The sequence below is a fragment of the Trifolium pratense genome, linkage group LG7 (assembly GCF_020283565.1).
Source record: "Trifolium pratense cultivar HEN17-A07 linkage group LG7, ARS_RC_1.1, whole genome shotgun sequence".
NCBI lineage: Eukaryota > Viridiplantae > Streptophyta > Magnoliopsida > Fabales > Fabaceae > Trifolium > Trifolium pratense.
The window spans coordinates 36,429,007-36,454,930 of NC_060065.1; the positions used below are offsets into that span (position 1 = coordinate 36,429,007).

Genomic DNA, 25,924 nt, shown 5'->3' on the forward strand with positions numbered 1-25,924 from the left:
TTCTCTGGTATAACAATGCTTGATTTTTGGGGAAGATGTTTGACTAAATATCCAATCATGTGAATAGGTGATCTTTAAAACTCCAAGTTTTTCTGCTTACCATCAAAAAAATATCCACCCTAAAAACCTAAGCCCCGTCATAACCCTCAAGTCCTCTAAAGGTGTGAATTTTTATGCATGTTGATCGATTGTTAGAATGTTTGCAAGCATATGGTAGAATGGCTATGTATGTGTTGATTGAGTGAATTTAACAATGCAAACAGGAGAGAATGTGAGGGAGTGAAGTGATTATTGTTTGGTCAATATTTGTGAGAAGTTCTTGATTTTTCCAATGTTCATTTGTGTGCGAGTACATTGATAATAGGGATGATCTTTGAAATGTTGCATGTGTATGATTGACTTGACTGATTCTGATGTATTTGAATTAAGCTGTAAAGATAGTGCCAGGTTTTCCGATGGATGAAGGTATTCCTTGAGGACAAGGAAAAGTTCAAGTTTGGGGTTGTGATGACTTCACGTCATTACTATGTTTTAACCACATTTTAGGGCATTTCTAGATAGCATTTAGTATGTTTTTATGCAAGAATAAAGAGGAAAAGAATCATGACAAGAATGCTCGGAACACAAGGATTTGAGGCCAAAAAGTGAAGGAATAGAAGTGTACTGCGCCTAGACCAAGGAAGCATCACGCGCCGCGCCCAGAAGCTGCTAGAAGTGTCTGTAGATTCTGCCAAGCTGGCGCGCCGCGCAGAAACGATGCTAGAAGTGTCTGTAGATTCTGTTAGTCTGCGCGGCGCGCAGACGGGCTGGCGCGGGGCGCCGGTACGCAGATTACACCATATATATACTTTTTCTGTTCAGAATTAGGGTTGGACAGTTTTTGACGGCGACAGAGGCACTTTTGAGATCAAGATCAGAGCACGAATTTCTTCATTGTTCTTCATTGTAATGAATTCTTTCACTCTAATTATTGTTGTTTCTATGATTATGAGTAACTAAACTCTATGATTGGATCCTAGGGGATTCTAGTTATTATTGTCTTGAACCATGAATTTCATATGATGTTTTAATATAATTACGAAGTTAGTTTCATTCTTTTATCTCTTGTTCTTAATGCTTTATACAACGTCGCGAATTGTTTGATGATTATAATTGTTTGTTTACTAAGACATTAGAAACGAATTGATTGACCTAGAGATAATTGTACAATTAACTTATTCTTTAGACATATAGGTTTGTTAATTGTGAATTCAAGGATTAAAGGGAAACAAACCTCAATTGATTATAGGTTATCCTAAGACATTAGGGATTGATAATGAATTGAGAGGACTATGTACCAAGACATTGGACATAGTTATTTATTTTAATCGAATCATGGAACTAAGTTTGTAATTTGTTAATACGCATGAGATATCCGAGACAATAGTGATCAGATGAACCGAAAAGATCCAATCGCCTTCGCATCTTGAAAGAAAACCTTATTTTCTTGTCATTTACTTTCTCAAGTCTGAAATCTGAACACTTCCCCCTATTTTATTTTATTGCAAATTACTTTTATATGATCCAATTTACTCGTATTTGATTCGGAACAATCCCTGTGGATACGATAATTATATACTTACTTTGATACTTCATCAAACGATTTAATATTAGCATTATTGACCCGTGTAATATATATATATATATATATATATATATATATATATATATATATATATATATATATATATATATATATATATATATATATATATATATATTACACGGGTCAGGGCTGTCCCAGACCAAGTGCAGGATGTGCATGCTATGGAGTTGGGCCTCAAATTTTTTGGGGCCCATTTGTCCAATTTTTTGGGCCAAATTTACTAACTTAGATATTATATATTTGCTAATGTCGTTTTAAGACATAAATTAGGAGTGGCCAAGTGGTGTTGTCAACGGTGTGTTTTTATGAACCTCAAGGTCACTCAATCAAATCTTGTGTATGTTAACTTTTTGCAGGTTCCTCACTTGTAACAAATGCACTAAACATTACAATATATATATATTTTACATAGTCCTTATAATTTTAAAAAATATTGTTTTTTTTTTTTTAAATGAACTTTTATTAAGAGTATACTTTTAAAATTACAACCGGGCCTCCAAATTGCTTGGACCGGCCCCGGTGTAATTTAATCTCTCCCTTATATATATTGTTGTCCTCCGCCGAATATCTAAGGATCTAATTAGCCCACTTCAAGATTCCATCTTCTTCTCGAATCTCAGCGAATAAAAACATCTCCGCATGTGACGTCCAATTCAGGTTTTAATGACCTTGATTCTCTCCTGACATTGATGGTAATCTTGCCTCCCCTTCATCAATGATCCAAGCTCACGCCATACCTATAAATACCCGATCCTCTAAAGAATTCACGTTAGACCTCTCACTTCACACACTTTATTGACTTGAGCGTCAGAATATTTACGGATACTACCATTAACAATTTTGACTTTGACGATTAGTCAATTTTTTTTTTACTTTGACGTGACGTGTTGGTCGCCATTTATTGTGTTCTATATCTATCTTAATCTCTAATAATAGAAGACAAATTAACTATTTTGAAAGATATTTTATAATTTGAAGATGCATGTTTTCAAAATTTGCAAAAGTTAAAGACTATCCGGTGATATTTCCCGTTTGGTGCACAGGATAAGAGACATGATAAGATAACTGTATCATATCTTGTTTCAGTCCAGTGTTTGGTGACACAGCAGGATATGATAAGTTAATCCTGTAGCTTATCATATCTTGTCCCTCTAGTTAAAATTCTTATCCTGAATTTGAGCTGGGTTACCAGCAGGATAATTTTTTTTTTTACTGATTTATTCTATAAATATATTTTAAAATAAAAAAATGAAAATTAATAAAATATAAATAATAAAATAATTTGATAGTAAATTAATAATAAAATAATTTGATAGTAAATTAATAATAAAATAATTAAATTTTAAATATTCATGTGATTTTCTCACAAGGGTAATTTTGTAATTTACATAATCTAAAAAGCTCAAAATTATACTAAAATTACAATATTTTAAAGTAAACTAATTATTAAAAAAGGGGTTTTCTAACTTAGACCCTAGTTAGGTCTAAGTTAGCAAGGTGCACCTTTTCAATTGGACCAAAATACCCATTCTTTTTAATTAATTAACCAAAATACCCATTAATAGACGCGGATCCAGTGTCGCGTGCGTACCGAAGGACCATGGTTACAGACCGTTGATTTCCATCAGACAGCCAAGATCTGATCTCATCAAGACTGTCTGATCAATCCGACAGCCCAGATCATCCTGATCCATCAGATTCCAGCGCGTGCGCCACACTGGATTACACCCTGGAGAGAGAAAAATTGGCTTTTTAAAAGTAGGACACGTGTCACACAATGGTTGGCTGGACGTGATTTTTGTTCATTTAATACTTTGAACTCAATTATTTCGTTGTAAATTAATTTTTTATTTTTTATTTTTTATACCAAAATTCATAATTTTTTTTTTCTACAAATAGAGACTTGGTTCGTTTGATTTGGACACCGAAAAAAAAATGCAATTTTTCACTACCTTAATCTCATTTTTTGTCTACTAAATACGTTACTTGTGTGTTGTAATTTAACACACACCACTCAACCAACTCATTGAAACCATTATACCAGGAAAATAGTAGATAATATTCTGGAACTTTTGGTATATTTTATGAAATTTTTGGAGACCTGAAACTATTTTTAGTTAATTAAATGAGATAAAACGGTAATTAAAAACTAATGTTTGCTTCTGAAACCATTTTACTGGTAGAATGGTTGCACATAGTTGTATTCTGAAACCATTTTACTGGTAGAATGGTTTCAATGTGTAATTTATTAATTGTGTTTGCTTCTGAAACCATTTATCTGGTACAATGGTTTCAGAGAGTTGTAATCTGAAACCATTTTGTTGGTAGAATGGTTTCAGTAAGTTGATTATTAGTTATTTGCTTCTGAAACCATTTAGCTTGTAGAATGGTTGCACATAGTTGTACTCTGAAACTATTTTACTGGTAGAATCGTTTCAGTGAGTAATTTATTAATTGTGTTTGCTTCTGAAACCATTTAGCTGGTAGAATGATTTCAGAGATTTGTACTCTGAAACCATTTTCCTGGTAGAATGGTTTCAGTGAGTTGATGTAAGGGAGTGAAAAATGAGATTAAGGTAGTGAAAAATTGGGTTTTTTTTTCTGTGTCCAAATCAAACGAACCAAGTCTCTATTTGTAGAGAAAAAAAAATTATGAATTTTGGTATAAAAAAAAAATAAAAAATTAATTTACAACGAAATAATTGAGTTCAAAGTATTAAATGGAAAAAAATCACGCCCAGCCAATCAGACAGCGACACGTGTCCTGCTTTTAAAAAGTAGATTCTTCTCTCTCCAGGGTGTAATCCAGTGTGGTGCACGCGCTGGAATCTGATGGATTCGGATGATCTGGGCTGTCTGATTGATCAGACAGTCTTGATGAGATCAGATCTTGGCTGTCTGATGGAAATCAACGGTCTGTAACCATGGTCCTGCGGTACGCGCGCGACACTGGATCCGCGTCCATGGTAATTTGGTTAATTAATTAAAAAGAATGGGTATTTTGGTCCAACTGAAAAGATGCACTTTGCTAATTTAGACCCAACTGGGTCTAAATTAGCAGCCCCCATTAAAAAATTATAAAATATGGATATTAATTTAAATTTTATAAGAAATTAAATATAATTATTTTTCAATGGTATTTTTATTATTTAGGTATGAGATATATCATATATTTATTTAGCTCACCGAACATGTATATATCATTGGGTTATTTATTTGATCATGATTCATATAAAAAATTAAACTTTATTATTTTCTCATGTTTTTTATTTAAAACTATATAAAGTTATTTGATTACTTATTTATATTTTTTATTTAAAAAATTCAAAGTATTACAAAATAATTTTAAAAAAATAACAATTGATTTACAAGGGTATTTTTGTCATTTAAATATTTTATATATCTTATCATATTATTATGAGCAAATATATATTAAAAACATGATATAATAGTTATCATATTTGAGGATAACTGTTATCTTGCTGATATCATATCATATCTTTATCCTATTTTATATCATATCATATCACTATCCTATCATGCGCACCAAATAGACTCGGTTTAAGAAACAAACTTCACTATTCATTTTAGAAATATATCTATAGAAGGTATAAAACTTTGCAATGCCAGCTATTGAATCAACATCCAAATTAATTAACTTAATCACTTATTAGGATAATGTGGTTTGATAATAATTACAAGCACGTGGGGACAGAATCTCTCAACTGCATATATCCACTTGTACTATTTTTCTTTCTTCCCATCCAAACTAAACCCAACAAACCCGGAAAAAAAACTAATTGTAAAAGTAACGGTGTAACAACGAAACCGTTACGACACGTGTCACAAGGAGCAATTTGCCTCAACAAGTGGTCCCACACTAACATCACCGGCACCGCCGTCGCTACTCCTCCTCCCTCTCCAAAACACCGGCGAACACTCCGGCAACTCACCGAGATCCGCGAATAACGACATCTCCTCTTCTCCCAACATCGAAACTTCCGCCTCCGAGAAAACCGGACATTCCAGACCCGCCGGTGACGCGATCGCATCCACTTCTCCCAACCATCCGCCTAACTCATCCGTAGGGGAGATCAACGGCTCCTCACCAAGATCCGTAAACCTTTCCTCCGGTTCTGTTTCTGGTTCTTGTTCTGATTCGGAGTCTTTGTTTGATGCGGCGGCGTTGCTTGTGTTGCGGTAGTTTCTAGGTGCCGGCACGGCGTGGTTGTGATCGGAAGTGTATGTTACAAGAAGCACCGTGGGGTCCACATGGTTCCTTTCTACTTGTTTTCTCGCTGGGCAACTCTTTGAACTGCTACATCTATAGTATCCTCTGTTCCAAATTTCACCATATAGTAAATTATTTTTAATCACTTAATTCATTGATTCATAAACTAAAAATTAAATTATATGCATGGTATATCTCATAATTCACATCTCTGCATATTATCAAAATTTCATGCAGTTCTACGGTCAAATTACACTCTTAGTTATTTAGTATTCAAAATTGCATGCAGTTCTATGGTAAGATTTTTTTATAGTAAAATTGCATGCAATTTTGATTGAGTGAAATTCGGATCTATAATATTACTGTATCTATTGGGACTTTGAAATGAAAAGACAATTTTACAATTTTTTTTTTTTTTTTTATACAAAATTGAAAAGCTTTTTATTTTGCAAAATTGATTTTTATGTTTCTAATTTCATTATGTAAGGGGATGGGAATTATCATTACCTTGGATAAGGGGAACCTTTGATGGGTTTTTGACCGTATTTTCTCCATGCCCATGAATCGGACGGTGGAGTATTAGTCCCTTCCACATCCTTCATTGGAATTTCTACTACTCTTTTCTTTATACCACGCCTAATCATACACATGTTTACATTTTATTAATTAACATGCAAAATTATTTTCTATAGTTCAAAGCTTGGTATGATTTTGCATCAAAGTATATATAAAACTATATTAATATAGATGGAAATGAAATTTACCTTTTAGCTGATGAAGAGAGTGATGATCTTTCCATGTCAAAGTATAGTGAATTTAGCAATGCTTTATTCACTCTCACAATCACATATAAGCTTGTAAAACCCACTGTCAATTTCGTATTAGTGAATAATATTGACCCTTAATCACACTTAGAAGGTGTCGGTGGTATAAAGAAAAAATGATATTGATAATAGTGGATATGGCTATGGCTATGGCTATGGCTAGTTGAGCATAGAAAGAGTTATGTTATGCTCAATTTCTCAAAAAGAAAGAGAAGAAAAATAAATAAGGATGTGATTTGAAGATGATTATGATTAAAGATTATTGAATGGATCAATTATCACTGCATCATTTGTTTATTAGGGGAACGTCCGGTTGAGTAGCGCATCTTATGGAACCTTATGACAAATTATTTAATTTAAAGTACATGTCATATGAAAGCAACCTTATGGTTTAATAATTTGTTATTTTATGTGAAAATATCTGTAAGGATAAGCCCACTGATTAAAGTCTACTCTCTTTTTGTCATCACTTGAGCATTCTTCCAATTAGAGATTAGTTTAATTTTGCATTCGTTTGATTGTATCTTTATTTTATGTTTCTTGTATTTGATTTTTCTTGGGTACTTTATAATAATGAAACGGCCATCTAGAAGAGTGATACAAAGTATATAAATATCAATCATATCGTGCCTCATCATGAAGAGATTCTTTTCGTTTTGAGTATAAATCTCACCTTTCTTACTCACGTGCCTTACCTTTATTTACAATTGATCATTTCATAAGTAAAAGATTTTACTTGATCCACTAGTTGTAAACATTGTAAAAAAGATTAAAAGAAAAAGGAATAATTTCTATTGATTAATAAATTTCATCAAAACGTTCGATAGTTTAAAAGAATTCGAATTTAATTTTTAGATAAATAATTTTTATCAGATTTTATTTATTTATTAGTGATATATATTACTAAGATTCTTTTCGTTTTTTTTTATTTTCTTTCCATTTAAATAAGTGATTTCACATAAATTAAGTTTTTTAGTTTTGTTTTTCTTGTTTTGTGATTTCGTCGTCTGAGTGCGGCGCTTTGTTGGTGGTCGTCATTGTTACGGCGTTTGTTTGTCCGTCTTGTTGCGGTGTTCGTTTGGTTCATTTTGAAAGGTAGATTTCAATCAATTGCAGATTCGATCAATGATTTGGGCATCATCGTTGCAGATCCGGAAGCATGGACATTCTGGTGACTTTTATCATATTATATTATTTGTAGGCATATTGCAATTGCCGTTGTATGCTATTAACATGGATGCTGTGAGATTGTTTGCAGTTTCATCCTTTTTGTTTTTAGCTATGTTGAATTTGTATTTGCATGTGATGTACTGTATCAATTATTGGAATGAATGAATATCCTTATTTTGAGTCAAAAAAAGAAAAAAAGAAAAGACATGTTTTTTTTTTGTGAGTGAAATTTTTAGTGGAGACGTAATTTGTTTGTGCATGAGGAGAAAAATATGAATGATTTGGTGACTTTATTAACGTCAATCCAATTATCAACCGCAAATGACGAATGAAGATGTCACCATGTTATTGGTGGAGTGTTTTCGATAAATTCTTGCTATTGATATTTATTTGGTACTATCCGCCCACCTATCTCTTTGGATCCCTTTGGGAAAATTGTGAAAAAGTTTGGCTCATCAAAAGTCATAGTATTTTCTTGACAACTTTTTCGACGTCGATTACCAACTAGGAAAAATCTCTACAAAAGGGGTTGTCTAGGTGTTGGTCGAAATACAAATTGTGTGTGGTGTCCGGATGTGGTGGAGAGTGAGAGACATCTTTTTGGGGAATGCCCTTTTGCTAGTATAGAATTTTTAATTGGTTCGGCTTGACCTCAGTGGCGTCTCTTGTGACCTCTTTGCGTTGTTACAATCATTTTGTTTTGGCAATACAAATGAAAAACGACTCAAGGGGTAAGCACCACCGGGTGTGAAGTCTACATCGTGAAAAAAGTTTGGATTAGGCGGAGGAGGGCGGTGGCGGATGGTGATAAACGGTGGGTAAGTTAGAGAGAAGGGAGAGAACTGTTATTTAATTTAAAGCAAACAACCTTTTGAATAATCAACAATTAGATCATATAAAACTATAAGCTAATATAATTTACCTTGTCTAAATTTGAATACATTGAGATCCACCTTCCATAATCTAAATTAAGTATCTCAACATTTGTAAACCCTTCAAATTCATTTGCAATACTATCAACTGGACACACAAAATTGTTCAAACAAAACCATTAGCACCACAAAAACATAAACCTCACCTTTAAACTGTACTTGAGAAGTGTATAAGCCATCATAAGTCATAGGTTGCAAAGATTTTGTTGAATTCTCAGATTGAAATGTTTGGATAATTTTCTTCTCCAAATATTTATATTTTCAAACTTTGTATAATGATTTTTGACATGTCTTCATCTTGCATAACATAAATGAAAAGGTCAATATATAGAGAACATATACTTATGAAACATAGTTAAAATATACAAGAATCCTGTATGGTCTAGTTCAAATCTAAAATGTTTATTAGCAAAGTAGTTCTCTGGAATTACTTTTCCAAATTTATCTTCGAACAATGGATGACACTGAAGTCGGACACGAACATTTACCTTAAACATGTATAACATGAGAAGATTAATAATGAATAACTTTACATGAATCATGATCATCGTTATTTGAACCATATGAATTATATAGTTGAATTTATATATATAGCTAGACAACAATTAACATTTTGTAACCAAAAAAATAGAACAATTAACACTTATAAAATAAAATTAATAGTTAATCTCTTTTCCAAAAGACTAACCAAAGAGCTGGTTTAGATAAACATTCTTTCATTGTAATCCTTGTGCATCCAAATATAACCCCACCAAGTTGATGCTTCTTCAAACTCCTACCACATAGAGACCCACTCACTAATTTTTGGGAGATGGAGAAACTCTTTTTGGCATAAAATTTTTTGTTTTCTTTTCCGTCCTCATCCTAGCACAAGTGAAGAAAATTTATTTTATCACACAATTTATTACAACATGAGAGCATAATCAATATGCTTAAACCAATTCAAATAATGATAAAAAAAAAAGTTTAAAACATTAAAGATAAAATCCACATATTTTAATCTTTTCTGACATTTCTGACATTGTAAAGCCGAAGTATTCGGACATATGATTGAATATTAGGAAAATAAATTTAGTGTGCTTGAATTTGTAACCCAGACAAAAATTAATTTTTTTTACAATAAGACAAAAATTGATTTTAAATAACATTTGAAGTAAAAAAATACAAATTTAAATTTTAGATTAGAATAAAGTTAAATGTCAAAAATAACATTTGAAGTAAAAAAAAAAATACAAATTTTAATTTTAGATTAGAATTAATTTTAGAGAGAAAATTAATTTTAATCAAAATTAAGAAAACTTTTTTTTTTTTTTTTTACAAAAAATTAAGCAAACATGTTCAAATTAATTTTACGTATTTGAAATCACTCTTAAGTCTGTCTACGTTTAAACCATGCACACTCAATTGAATAACACAATTGAAAAATCAGAACATTAAGTAACTTTACACAAATTCTCCATCCGTCCCATTTTATAAAAACTGTTTTGACTAAATTTACTATTCATTTATCTTGCTTTAACTATATTTTTTTTAATAATATATATAAGTGTAAATATTAGCATATAAGATCTTGTTTGATTTGTTTCGATGAGTATTTTCAAAATATATATCAAGTTTTTATAATTTTTACTAATAGAGAATTAAAGATATTATTGATCAAAATTGTGCATCGGTGTGAGAGAATTTCCAAAATATACTTGAAAAGGAGTGATGGTTAAATTGAAACAAAATGTCTTTTGGTTTAGTCTTGAAACCTTTTGAGAAAAAGAGTAAATCATAACATTGTTTCATATAACATTGCATGATATCTTTCAAGGATTGATTCCCTTCATCAAATGATGAGTTTCTCTATAAATGGAGATACTCGTGAGACAGAAGAACATCATCAAGCACAATCAGAAATTCATGAGATTGATGAGTCAGAAATTCTGTCAAAAATATATTCTAAGTCATTTCTTCTTTTCTCTAGTGCACAATAGTTGAATTAATGAGGATTTTGGATATTAGCAATAACAACCTCTATGGAACCATACCTCAAACGATTTCCAGCTTGTCATCACTTGAAGAAATTTATTTAGCTAGTAACTTGTTTTCATGTATGTGGTTGAGTTTGTTTTTTTTATTCATGGACAACAATTTCGCTTTTCCTTCTCATAATTTCGCTGTAAACATAAGTTGTGATACCAGAGGGAGATTCAAATGATTTTATTGTGAGTTTCTTTTTATTAATTAACATTCATAGGTTTCCTGATTTCAACTTATAATTTTTCCTAATTTCAACTTATAGAAGTTACCAGTTATGGTTGGTGAGATTCCTATTCGCTATACAAGGAAAATACGCATTAATTCACCACCTACGCCTCCAATTGAGGTACATAATTTGAATTTATGTTGAATTCTTATGTTTGTTGAGTTGAATTACTATGATAGTGGAACCAATGTTTTGATATTACACAAGTCAACCAATGTTTTGTTCACACAATGTTGTAACAATCGGTTCTTCATTTGTGTTTTTATTCAATTTTGCTCAATTTCAATTGGAGTTATTGCATGATTGCAATTACTTGTATGAAATCTCTTCAAAACATCTTATGCATATTCCTTTTTAGATAGGCCCACTAGGCTATACCAGACTGACCTATTTGACACTTCTAAGTAAAAGACCTAGTACTAATAATTATTGCATAATTAATTTTTTTTCTTTCTTTTTTCTCGATAATTTTTACTCCCTCCAATCCTATATATAAGAAAATGTTTTTTGAACGGATCAAACACCAATTAAAACCATCAAACATTGATTCAACACATGATCACATAAAAGTAAAAATAATAATTCGAGAAACAAAAACGAAGTATAAAAACTTTGCATAATTAGAGAAACAAATAAATATGATAATAAAAAGGGAAAAAAGAATTGAGATAGAAAAAATACATGCAGAAAGTTTTGAAAGTTTTTGTAAAAGAAATGCTAACAAATTAAGGAAATCCAACACAAAGAGCTAAATGTGAAGAAATAAATATTTATATAGCACGAATTGCACATACCTTTCTACTAATATGAAGCATGTCCTAATTTTTACATGTTTTCAACTTTTCAACCTCATCGTTTGTGCATGTGATCACATTTTGTGAGTTTATCAATTGTGTGAGCTTAAAAAGAAATTTAAAAAATAACCACGCAGTGACACATTACTTTTGCTCTTTGATATGATTAATAACATTTTAGGAATAAATAAAGGAAATAGTTTGCATGATATTTTTACTCGACATGGATTTGTCATTTCCATGTGGTTATAACAAGAAGTCTTTATTATCATGAGTTAATATATAGGATAGGTTCCCATGCAATATTAACTGTTATGGATGACCTTTTTATAATAAAATAATCAACAATATATATGAAAGATATAGGTGTAAATATAAACAAAATATATACATGCATGTATAATTAAACAGTTAGGTTGATGCGTTTAATTAGCTTCACTTAAAACTAATCGTTTAGAGTAAAACACAAGAAAAAAAAAACTAATCATCTAGAAGAAATAATGTTCGAATTTTAATTGAAAGGAGTTGAGATCCGCTCAATTTTCAATCATTTTCATTTCTTCCATTACCAAAATTTTTAAATATTTTTGGGTGAATAAAAAGTATTTGGACCTACTCACACTCTCATCTTTTGCAACAAAAAGAAAAACCTCACTCCCAATAAATATAATTTCTATGTAAATTGCAGCTATTGCCGACCACAGTATAACATATATAGAGTTTCAATGTTACTCATAACAGAAATAGACTTTCAATTTTGTGTAGTTTGGAAGCAACTATCAATAATTATTTTTTGTTACTATTAGGAAATTAGTTTCCATATGAAAGCTTTGGTTTAATGACCAAACCAACAAAGAAAGAGATGCAACGAAGCAATGTCAACATCTAAGTGAACAAAAAAAGATTGGCAATAGTATTGTTGACATTAACTAGTCTCCAACCTCATCTTAATTAAATTAGTAACATCCTAATTCTTTGTTTTACCACACATAACCTTTGATTTTGCATCTTCATAAAGCCACCGTGGAAAAGTAATGTTTCTTAATTAGTTGAAAAATTCAAACACTGCACAACAAAATTGAATACTAAAAAAGAAATGACCTAAAATCCAAAACTTGTGAATGATTGGTTGAGATCTTCATGTGATTTTAACTTTCATAAAGGACAATATAGTCATGAAGTATATTATGTAATGATTCAAAAATTGGACCGGAGATTGAACTGGTCGAGCAACTTCTGGCTCATGGTTTAATTAGTTCAATCAATTAAATCATGACAAAAAAGTTTAATAAAAATATTTAGTTGAACCAACCTTGGTTCAATCGGAATCGAACTGCAACTAGTTCGATTTTCATTTCACCGATCAAACTGTCTAAGTTTGGTTCAATTTTTTTTTTTCATAAGTTCGCTCTATTATTAATCTACTCGAGTCTTGTCACACACTAAACGTAGATATTTCATCATACCGAGATTCAAACATTAATTCAGCATATTGTAGGAGTCTAGCACATTAGGCTAGACCTAGACCCAATCTGGTTGGTTATGGTTTGAATTTTAAAACATTGGTATTAAATATCTTCATATATTTTATCTACCATGCCTCGTCAATTAATGTGTGTTTATACAATTCAAAAAGTTCAGCTGGTTTTCTCAAAGCAAAAAACCATTCATGGAAGCAGATGAAATCTTGAAGCTCTTTGATACTTGTTGGTTTGGCCATCAAAATTCTTCAACATCAACAAGTTCTCATGAAAACCAACATCATCAAATTAACGAAGAATCGTCAAAGCTTTCGCGAATCCAATCCAATCACACAAGGTCCATGAGTGACCAGTTGAACATGGCAAGTTTCAAACATGATTCTCTGTCTCCAAACTCTGTCTTTTTTCAACCAAATCTTCAAACAATCCTCTCAGGTATAGATGTCACAGATTACACAGAAGCTGAAAAGCAAGCACAGTTGCAACTTCATGTTTTGCCTAAGAAGAACATCATAAGAAATGGAAGGAGAAGAAGAGAAAGCAAGAGTTTATCAGACCTTGAGTTTGAGGAAGTAAAAGGGTTCATGGATCTTGGTTTTGTTTTCTCAGAGGAAGATAAAGATACAAACTTGGTTACAATCATACCTGGTTTGCAAAGGTTAGGAAAGAATGGTGAGGAGGAAGAAAAAGAAGAGGATTGTTCTGCAATTCAAAGACCTTACCTTTCTGAAGCATGGGAGATTCAAGATAGGAGAAAGGAAGAGAAGCCTTTGATGAAATGGAAAATTTCTGCTCCTATCAATGAAGTTGATATGAAATATAGTCTCAAGTGTTGGGCTCACACTGTTGCTTCTGCTGTAAAATGATGAAGTTCATGATTCAAGCTTTTCTGCTTTGATTGTATCTTTGAGATTTTATTTGATATTTGGCTCCCTCTTTTCATTTCCTACTATTTTTTAGTTGTTCTATTTTTATTTTGATGTTTGTTGGTAATTCACATTCCACAAACTTGCAAATATTGTAATTTTGGACTAAAAGGATGGGAATCTCACTCAACTTTTTGTATCTATTAGTTCAATCTGTAGGTTTTTGACAGTTTCTGCTGCATGAGAAATAGAAACTGGAAAACATGAATAAGTTGGATTGGGAATAGTTGAGGGAGAGGGCTGCAGGAAACCATATGACTACGTTTGGTCGATGAGGTGATGTATCACGTCGTGGACTTGCATCTCTCGGAGATGTATATGAGTGAAATTGAAGAGTCAGGTATATGTCGAAGTCCCTAACGAACAAATTGTATATGTGGCTAAGGTTCTACGAGCTGAAGATGATGTAGAAGGGTTTCGACGATATATATGCAACATGTCAATACTTTCAATCTAGTTATCAAAGATTTACTGAAGATTAATGACGAGGATAAAGCAATAACAATGTTGTGTTCCTTGCCTAATTCCTATGAACACTTGGGGACCCCTCTTACATATGGGAAAGACACTGTCAAATTGGAAGACATCATGTCTTCAATTATGTGTTAATGTCAAAGAAACCATAATGCAGTGGAAGGATCTCGAGGTGAAGGCATGCATGTAATGGGGAGTCAAGAGCATAGGAGGATGGAGTGCAAACGGGTTTTTGCGAGAAAGAGATCGAAGTTGAATACCAGAAGCAGAAAAACTGTTTAGTGCTACAACTGTAATGAGATCAGGAATTATAAGAGGGACTATCCAAACAAGGTGTTGGTAATGTTTCATCAAGCAATTACACAATATTTGAATTAGTATTACTAATCGTATACTAGACGCCATTGTCCGCGTGAATACTTGATTTTCTCGTGTGATTAAACACCGAAAAAGCCAGACAAACTAACAGTAGCAGCTCTGACAGATTAGCAAAAACAACCTGTGAACACCAAATTAACGAGTCAAACAGTCTCCCGGATCCCATGACCACTCGTAGAATAGACACGGAGGCAAATTTAGTCTGCTTAAGCCCCACTTCCACGAAGTCACCTTTATCGCGTCTAACACTGCTTATAAGTTCTTATCCTCATCTTCAAAAATTATACTGTTCCGCATCTTCCAAATTACCCAAATAGTCGTATGCCAAATTAACCAATACCCCTTCCTTATCTTCCTATTACGAGCTGCACCACACAAAAACTCATAACATTCTACTACTAACATAATGATATAGGCAGATACTTATTGTAACCAAGTTAACAAAAAGTTAAACACCAGCATTTGAGGCCTAAATTAATATAGAAAGTACAGATATTATAAACGCCTGTTATAATTATAAAATTTATAAAATTGGCAGATACATCAGTTAACAGCCAGAGGGCCGAGGCCTAGTCTAACTTCATATATTTTTCATTCACCATTCACAATCTAAAGCTTTTAGACTGACATTAGCTTGATACACAGATTTCAAGCCATGATTAAAATCTAATTGGACTAACAAAAATTGAAGTAATTAGAGAAATTGAGGATGTACTATGGGAACTTTTTTCCTGGCAAAAGATGGAAAACTTTTTTTTGCAGAAAATATTCGAAACTTTTTTTCAAATAAAATATCGGAACGTTTTTCTCGAAAAAAGATAGGAAACTTTTTTTTTTCAGAAAAAACTCTGGAATTGGTTTTCAAAGTAGTTCAATTCAAAACTGAATTAAATGGTTCAGTTTAAAATATGGTTGAGTGCGGTTCGAACTACGGTAAGTTAATTGAATCTTTGAACACGACTATTTCACGCGGGAAAGAAAACTGCCTTTCAGTTAACTTCTTCATTTATCGGATCAATCAAATTCATCAAATTAAGCCACGTGTCCAACCATTGATTTGTATAAGAAAAAACAAAATAAACCTAAATAAATCAGAAATTTTATATTTATAAATCTTAGATATTTATCCTATTAGTTCTCTAAATCCTAATCCACTTAAACCAATGAAATTTCTTCATTTAGCCATGTCATCCACTGACAATGTCACATCATTTCTCCTTACATTATTGTCATATTGATCAACTTTTCATATACCTACATTTATATGTATAATGATGCATTAATATATCAAAAAAAAAAAGTCCAATTATATTAAAAAAAAACTGCCCGATTATATGTTTATTTAAGAAAAAAAACATATGGCCTAATGGAAGCAAATAGTCACTATAATGATTGAATATATCTAATCAAAAAGAAATAAAATAGTCATTAAATCATCATATTTTGATAAACAATTGTTTAAACAATTGTCACTAAATCATCATATTTTGTTTAAATTCTATAATATATTGTTTCTTTATTATGTATTGAGAATTCTATTATCATGATGTCATACTGAATGTGAACGATAATGAAAAAAAAAGTTTTTCGTTGAAGGATATGAGGATGTGACTTCTTGATCAATATTAGGTGATATACTAGCTATTGGTCTGTTCATTTTTCATTTGGGGCGTCGAATACGGTAAATCATTTACACACTATCTGTTAAAAACTTGAAACCCTCTCTTAATTATATACTCTTAAAACCTCGAAACTCTCTCTTTCATATACACACTTTTTGTTAATTCTAATAATTATTTTGACACAATTATTAGTTTGATTATTATTATTAATTATTATTATTATTTTAATAATATTTATTGTTTCAATTTTTCCAGGTTATAATATAAAATAACGCATCACACCCGTGCATCGCACGGGTAAGGGTCTAGTATTATAAAGAAGCATAATTTTTTTGAAAATACATAAAAGTTAGATTTAAAATAGGGACTAAAAATTGTGATAGAAAATATTTGGAAATTAAAAATTATTTTTGGAATTTTTTATAATGACAAAAAATACAATTCAAAATATTTTTTTTGGGAATAAAAACTTATTTACCCTTTTATATATATTTTCATTTATGGTTAGTTTCAATATAAACTCTTGGTTATTACTTTTGCCAATTATTTTGCTTTCACTACTATATATTATTCAAGGTTGTCAAAACCGGACCGGCCAATCGGGCCGGGAATTGGGCATGTATCCGGTCCGGTCAGGCCTAAAAACCGAGGAGCAAAGGAACCGGGAAAAAACGTTCGAACCATCGTAGAACTGGAAAAAATCGATGAACTGCTGTAAAAACCGATGAACCGACCGGTAAGAATTTATGGCTCTTCTAGCTTGGTTAAAGCTCTCAATGCTTGCTTTGATTTTAGCAACATGGATAGCATTATCTTCCTCTTTAAAACTGAAGCTATACAAACCTATTATATTGCCATCACCATCCAAAAATGGTGCCCCACTGCCACCAAACCTGCCACCACCATGCACATTCTTGGCTTGAACTAACTTCATCGAAGGAGGAAGCTCTCTAAAGTCATCTATCAGATCATAACTCTTCAGTTGTGGATGATGTATGTCCCAAACTTCATAGATGTTACGACAATTTTTTTCTGCACAACAGACGTTACCGATATTGTATGAGAAAATCTGTCGTCTTGGATGACCAATAAAATGAATTTCTGAACTTATAGTCAGCTCATTTGTTTCACATAGCTGCGTACACTCAAACTCATCAGATTTGCCCAAAACATCAAGCAATGCAACATCTCTTTCGAAGTCAATATGCAGTAGTTTAACATCATGTAATACTTTATTATAAGTGACAATAGACAATTTTTTTTCGCCCTTCACAACATGGGCAGCAGTCAACACCAATTTCCTCGAACCAACTAATAAAAATACTACACCACCTATGGGGTGGGTAATCTCCTCACCAATCTTCTCATGGATACAAACAATGCTTCCACGCATTTTCTCATAAAACTTGCCCCATTCTACTATGCTGAGTAGTACCTTGGTCCGCATTTTCTTTTTTTGAAAAAGCCTTGGTCCGCATTTTCAAAACAATAAAATTTGGATCGACCATGAATAAAGCAATCCATTAGGCAAAAATAGCAGAAATGGTACCAAATAGCAGATAGTCACTATAATGATTGAATATATCTAATCAAAAGGAAATAAAATAGTCATTAAATCATCATATTTTGGTAAACAATTGTTTAAACAATTGTCACTAAATCATCATATTTTGTTTAAATTCTATAATCTATTGTTTCTTTATTATGTATTGAGAATTCTATTGTCATGATGTCGTACTGAATGTGAACGATAATGAAAAAAAAAATTCGTTGAAGCATCTGAGGATGTGACTTCTTCTTCGATATTAGGTAATAAACTAGCTATTGGTCTGTTCGTTTTTCATTTGGGGTGTCGAATACGGTAAATCATTTACACACTATCTGTTAAAAACTTGAAACCCTCTCTTAATTATATACTCTTAAAACCTCGAAACTCTCTCTTTCATATACACACTTTTTGTTAATTCTAATAATTATTTTGACACAATTATTAGTTTGATTATTATTATTAATTATTATTATTATTTTAATAATATTTATTGTTTCAATTTTTCCAGGTTATAATATAAAATAACGCATCACACCCGTGCATCGCACGGGTAAGGGTCTAGTATTATAAAGAAGCATAATTTTTTTTTTTGACAAGTAGCATAATTTTTTTGAAAATACATAAAAGTTAGATTTAAAATAGGGACTAAAAATTGTGATAGAAAATATTTGGAAATTAAAAATTATTTTTGGAATTTTTTATAATGACAAAAAATACAATTCAAAATATTTTTTTTGGGAATAAAAACTTATTTACCCTTTTATATATATTTTCATTTATGGTTAGTTTCAATATAAACTCTTGGTTATTACTTTTGCCAATTATTTTGCTTTCACTACTATATATTATTCAAGGTTGTCAAAACCGGACCGGCCAATCGGGCCGGGAATTGGGCATGTATCCGGTCCGGTAAGGCCTGAAAACCGAGGAGCAAAGGAACCGGGAAAAAACGTTCGAACCATCGTAGAACTGGAAAAAATCGATGAACTGCTGTAAAAACCGATGAACCGACCGGTAAGAATTTATGGCTCTTCTAGCTTGGTTAAAGCTCTCAATGCTTGCTTTGATTTTAGCAACATAGATAGCATTATCTTTCTCTTTAAAACTGAAGCTATACAAACCTATTATATTGCCATCACCATCCAAAAATGGTGCCCCACTGCCACCAAACCTGCCACCACCATGCACATTCTTGGCTTGAACTAACTTCATCGAAGGAGGAAGCTCTCTAAAGTCATCTATCAGATCATAACTCTTCAGTTGTGGATGATGTATGTCCCAAACTTCATAGATGTTACGACAATTTTTTTCTGCACAACAGACGTTACCGATATTGTATGAGAAAATCTGTCGTCTTGGATGACCAATAAAATGAATTTCTGAACTTATAGTCAGCTCATTTGTTTCACATAGCTGCGTACACTCAAACTCATCAGATTTGCCCAAAACATCAAGCAATGCAACATCTCTTTCGAAGTCAATATGCAGTAGTTTAACATCATGTAATACTTTATTATAAGTGACAATAGACAATTTTTTTTCGCCCTTCACAACATGGGCAGCAGTCAACACCAATTTTCTCGAACCAACTAATAAAAATACTACACCACCTATGGGGTGGGTAATCTCCTCACCAATCTTCTCATGGATACAAACAATGCTTCCACGCATTTTCTCATAAAACTTGCCCCATTCTACTGTGCTGAGTAGTACCTTGGTCCGCATTTTCTTTTTTTGAAAAAGCCTTGGTCCGCATTTTCAAAACAATAAAATTTGGATCGACCATGAATAAAGCAATCCATTAGGCAAAAATAGCAGAAATGGTACCAAATAGCAGATAGTCACTATAATGATTGAATATATCTAATCAAAAGGAAATAAAATAGTCATTAAATCATCATATTTTGGTAAACAATTGTTTAAACAATTGTCACTAAATCATCATATTTTGTTTAAATTCTATAATCTATTGTTTCTTTATTATGTATTGAGAATTCTATTGTCATGATGTCGTACTGAATGTGAACGATAATGAAAAAAAAAATTTCGTTGAAGCATCTGAGGATGTGACTTCTTCTTCGATATTAGGTGATAAACTAGCTATTGGTCTGTTCGTTTTTCATTTGGGGTGTCGAATATGGTAAATCATTCACACACTATCTGTTAAAAACTTGAAACTCTCTCTTAATTATATACTCTTAAAACCTCGAAACTCTCTCTTTCATATACACACTTTTTGTTAATTCTAATAATTATTTTGACACAATTATTAGTTTGATTATTATTATTAATTATTAATTATTATTATTATTATTTTAATAATATTTATTATTTCTATTTTTCCAGGTTATAATATAAAATAACGCATTACACGGATAAGGGTCTAATTTGTATAAGAAAAAACAAAATAAACCTAAATAAATCAGAAATTTGATGTAATTGAATCCTTTGTCTCTGCCGGCGTCGCTCGCAGCAGCTTTTATTTTTAAATCCGACATTGAAAGCTGGCCTCACTTACTTAGTGGGATAGACTTTTGTTGTTGTTCTCAGTATTCCTCCTCTTCAAGAACAAGTTATTGTTTGTGTTAATTTTAATTTGGAAAATGCTAACTAGTGCCCTAGGGGCACTAGTTAAGGATACTAATTATAGTAAAATTACATTGAAACTTGTGTAGTCAATGTTTGTAAAGTATAAACAGTGTTATTTCCAATGCAAAAATTGCTTTTTTTGTATCATTAACTAGTGCCCCGAGGGCACTAGTTAGAATGACGCTTTTAATTTTACATGTTGTGAGACTATATATATATAGAGAACCCTATTGATGTGTATGTCAGTATGTGGACTTGTAAATTGGTAATGAATGACGTGACTCTTTGAACAAGAGAACAGCTCATAGACACTCTTCAACAATCCTATTCTAATGCTCTTGCCAAATCTGATTCATATTATTCCGGAAAATGAACTGTATGTGCCTTTTAGTCATATTCATAATAATAACTTACCAATTGTTGTTAGAACCGGAAAACAATGATATGAAATCATTTGATTAGATTTGACTGTCATTTTGTTTTAGCATATGTATTTTCCAGGCTGAAATGGTTGGTTGGGATTGTGGTCGATGATGCTTTAGTTACAAGTAGACCCTTCTTGCATGTCAAATGCCATGGTGAGGAGTTTGGGGCTCACCTTTATGATATCTCAAAGATGGTTTATATACCCACATGATTATGATTATAAAACTCTCTTTCTCTGAGAATGAAATATAATAAGTAATGGTTAATAAACTTAATTTTATAAAATTAGCCGACAATAGCATAGCTTCAGTAAAACTATATAACACCACAAGAAGTCTATTTTAGATTTCAACTTGATCTTACCTATTCATAATTGTCATAGTCGGTGATATTCTTCTTCACTACGGTGGTGGTGAAAGGGGAGTTGTACTTGTACACACTCTGACCTTGAAGTTAGATCCAATCATTCTGATGTCGGCCGTTACAGAAAGTTGATGTCAGCCATTACAAAAAGCTCATATTTAAGACAACAGAAAAAGATTGGCAATAGTATTTTTGGCATTAATTAACTAGTCTCCAACCTCATCTTAGTAACATCTTAATTCTTTGTTTTACCACACATAACCTTTGCTTTTGCATCTTCTTAAAGCCACCGCGGAAATGTTTCTTAATTAGTTGAAAAATACAAACACTACGCAACAAAATTGAATACTAAAAAAGAAATGACCTAAAATCCAAAACTTGTGAATGATTGGTTGAATTCTTCATGTAATTTCAGATTTCATAAAGGACAGTATAGTCATGAAGTATATTAATTAATGATTCAAATATCAGACCAGGAGATTGGTATTAATATCTTCATATCTTTATCTAATATCTACCATGCCTAGTCAATTAATGTGTGTTTATACAATTCAAAAAGTTCAGCTGATTTTCTCAAAGCAAAAAACCAATCATGGAAGCAGAAGAAATCTTGAAGCTCTTTGATACTTGTTGGTTTGGCCATCAAAATTCTTCAACATCAACAAGTTCTCATGAAAACCAACATCATCAAATTAATGAAGAATCGTCGAAGCTTTCACGAATCCAAACCAATCACACAAGGTCCATGAGTGACCAGTTGAACATGGCAAGTTTCAAACATGATTCTCTGTCTCCAAACTCTGTCTTTTTTCAACCAAATCTTCAAACAATCCTCTCAGGTATAGATGTCACAGATTACACAGAAGCTGAAAAGCAAGCACAATTGCAATTTCATGTTTTGCCTAAGAAGAACATCATAAGAAATGGAAGGAGAAAAAGAGAAAGCAAGAGTTTATCAGACCTTGAGTTTGAGGAAGTAAAAGGGTTCATGGATCTTGGTTTTGTTTTCTCAGAGGAAGATAAAGATACAAACTTGGTTACAATCATACCTGGTTTGCAAAGGTTAGGAAAGAATGGTGAGGAGGAAGAAAAAGAAGAGGATTGTTCTGCAATTCAAAGACCTTACCTTTCTGAAGCATGGGAGATTCAGGAAAGGAGAAAGAAAGAGAAGCCTTCGATGAATTGGAAAATTCATGCTCCTACCAATGAAGCTGATATGAAATATAGTCTCAAGTGTTGGGCTCACACTGTTGCTTCTGCTGTAAAATGAGGAATTTCATGATTCCAGCTTTTCTGTTTTGGTTGTATCTTTGAGATTTTATTTGATTTTTGGCTCCCTCTTTTCAAGTCCTAGTTTGTTTAGTTGTTGAATTTTTATTTTTAAAATCTGCTGGAAATTCACATTCCACAAACTTGTAAATTGTATGTAATTTTGGACTAAAAGGATGGGAATGTAACTCAGATTTTTGGATCTTTTAGTCAATCTGTGTAGGTGTAGTGTCAGATAACTTCTTTTGCATGAGAAATAGCAAACTGCAAAACATGAATAAATTGGATTGGGAAGAATTGATGGAGAGGGCTGCAGGAAACATTAGGACTTTGTTTGGCCGACGAGGTGACGTATCATGTCATGGAATTGACATCTCCGGGAAATGTATATGAGAGAAATTGAAGACTCGGCATATGTCGAAGTCCCTAACAAACAAATTGTATTTGTAGCAAAGGTTCTACAAGCTGAAGATGTAGAAGGGTTTTGATATGCAACATGTCAATACTTTCAATCAAGTTATCAAAGATTTACCGAAGATTAATGATGAGGATGATGAGGATGATGAGGATAAAGCAATAATAATGTTGTGTTCCTTGCCTAATTCCTATAAACACTTTTGCGAGAAGGAGATTGAAGTTGAATACCATAAGCAGAAAAACTGTTTAGTGTGCTACAATTGTAATGAGATTGGGCATTATAATTTATAAGGTTACATTGCTACATTCGAGTCTCATTCCTTTTTTGAAACCTACACTTGAGTCTTATAACAATGCAACAAAACTCTGGTACATGTACTCGAGTCATCTGAGTAGGCGTGGGATGGAAAAACAATTTGATGTAAATACTATATAATTGAATATGATTTTATTAAATACTAGCAAACCAAAACTAAATAAAATATGATCAAGGATAATAAATGGATAAAGTGGTTATTGATCATAATGAAGAGGAATGCATAAGACTCTCTCAATTGAAAGAGGCATTTATGCCTCCCTCTCCCTTGCGATAGGTTCATCGTTACATTTGTGTTTTACATAGGCACCGAAGACTCATCAATTATACACCATGCTTGGATGATCAAAACTAAAACATATATTAAGAGATATTCTAGAATACTTAAGTCTACATTCAATCTCAGACATCTTGTCATTTCATTTAAGCTATGTTTAGAAGATTTGAGGAAAACAGAGGGAAAGATTTTGAGGAAAAATGAAGGAGTAAAGAGAAGGAGAATGGTGAATAGTTCTTCCACCTTGTATGAATTTTTCTTCTTTGGAGTAAAACCTTCCAATATGAGAGAGCTAAAAAAATGCATCGGAGGATCCAAATCCTTCCTCTGTCTTTACCATAAAATGTTACCCCACTTTAGTTTTTTAAATCACCAATTCAGTGGTTCATCATACTTTCCTCTGATTATCACTATATGTGACATAACATTATCCGCAAGCACCAAAACATGCTACAGTTGTCAAACCATAATGCAAGTGGATTAACCAATAACTCAACCAAAACATAATAATGAGTGTGTAAAGGAGAATCAAAATAGTACAGTCAATCAAAACATTTCAAATGAAAAAGTATATAAAAATAATAATCTTATGAAGAGGTTACATACTACTCTAATAACAATCTACCACTAACATAATGATATAGGCTACTTATTGTAACCAAGTTATAGAAAAGTTAAACACCAGCATTTGAGGCCTAAATTAATATAGAAAGGACATTTTCAATTTCCCTATCATTTGAATTGAACTAATGAGTAATGACAATATAGTTCAAAGCTAAGAATGTGTTGCCTGTTCTTTTGCAATATATATAAGTAATACTCAAATCCGACCAGCATGGCCTAAATTCAATTACATTTTTTCATAATAATTTCGTTATATGAATTTGCATCCATAAACGATAATTAATCAATACATGGAGTTGAATGTGTTACCAATCAGGCTCACATGCTAAGCCTTCCCTATGTTCTATTTAATGGCAATAGAAAGAAATTAAATCAAAATTGAGAATCAGGACATAGAAATAGAATCAATTTAAAAACAATTAAAAAACAAAGAAGCAGCAATGACTCTACATGAAGCATTTCCTTCACTTTTCCTCCATTTTCCTTATTTAAATAGATGCGGGATTAAAGATATATCACTCAAAATATCAGTTCCATGATTTCCCGTGGTTTCTATGAACACATTAGTATATATAAACACCTATTATAAATTTGGCAGATACATCCGTTAACAGATATTATACCAGAGGGACGAGGTCTCGTCTAACTTCATATTTTTTTTCTTTCACCATTCACAATTTAAAGCATATTAGACTGACATTAGATTGATACATAGATTTCAAGCCATGATTAAAATCTAATTGGACTAACAAAAAGTGAAGTAATTAGGGAAATTGAGAGGATGTAATATGGGTAGAGATTACCTTCAGTTTGATTCTTCAACCTCATTCATGTGAAATCTTTTAAATTTGATGCACAAAACTTGTCACCAAACAATGAATCTTCCCACCCTATAAAATAAACAATATAGCAATGCAAAGATAATTACAATGTAAATAGGAAACTCATTCACAGAAAACAAATAACATAACATAACAACACAAACAAACCTCTTTGTCAATGAGAACCATCTCAATTGAGTTTGTCTGATCCTGATTCATAAATGGCGGAACTTCCTAAATCATGATAATCCTAACCTTGAGTCTTCATGCCTCTCTTCTGGGCAGGACATCAGACACCAGATCAACTGACGGATCCATCATAAAGATCAAGCAAGAAGCAAATAAAATGAAACTATAAACAAAACGTGACAACGTGATGTACAACACGATGCAACACCGGTATTTATAGAAATCGTGAGCTTTGAAAAACCAAGATGAAAGTAAATAAACTATAAACTACTATAACGCAAGTCAAAGACAAGACATTTCAATCTGACAAAACCAAAAGCTTTCATATATTTTAATAGATTCAGTGGTATAGATTA

At 32.1% G+C, this 25,924-nt stretch overlaps 3 protein-coding genes across 3 annotated transcripts; 2 read left to right on the top strand and 1 right to left on the bottom strand.

The window, feature by feature from the left end:
- Positions 1–5,278: 5,278 nt before the first annotated feature.
- Positions 5,279–7,067, bottom strand: LOC123897975 (probable WRKY transcription factor 65). Its single transcript, XM_045948812.1, has 3 exons — positions 6,641–7,067; positions 6,384–6,512; positions 5,279–5,981 (listed from the first exon to the last, which is right to left on the bottom strand). Exons 1-3 carry the CDS (start codon positions 6,673–6,675, stop codon positions 5,489–5,491), a joined length of 657 nt encoding a protein of 218 aa, XP_045804768.1. The 5' UTR covers positions 6,676–7,067; the 3' UTR covers positions 5,279–5,488.
- A 5,676-nt stretch (positions 7,068–12,743) lies between these two features.
- LOC123898742 lies at positions 12,744–15,105 on the top strand. The gene has a single exon (XM_045949754.1). It carries the CDS (start codon positions 13,517–13,519, stop codon positions 14,192–14,194), a length of 678 nt encoding a protein of 225 aa, XP_045805710.1. The 5' UTR covers positions 12,744–13,516; the 3' UTR covers positions 14,195–15,105.
- Positions 15,106–22,074: 6,969 nt separating this feature from the next.
- LOC123899991 lies at positions 22,075–23,002 on the top strand. The gene has a single exon (XM_045951269.1). It carries the CDS (start codon positions 22,248–22,250, stop codon positions 22,923–22,925), a length of 678 nt encoding a protein of 225 aa, XP_045807225.1. The 5' UTR covers positions 22,075–22,247; the 3' UTR covers positions 22,926–23,002.
- The last annotated feature ends 2,922 nt before the right edge of the window (positions 23,003–25,924 follow it).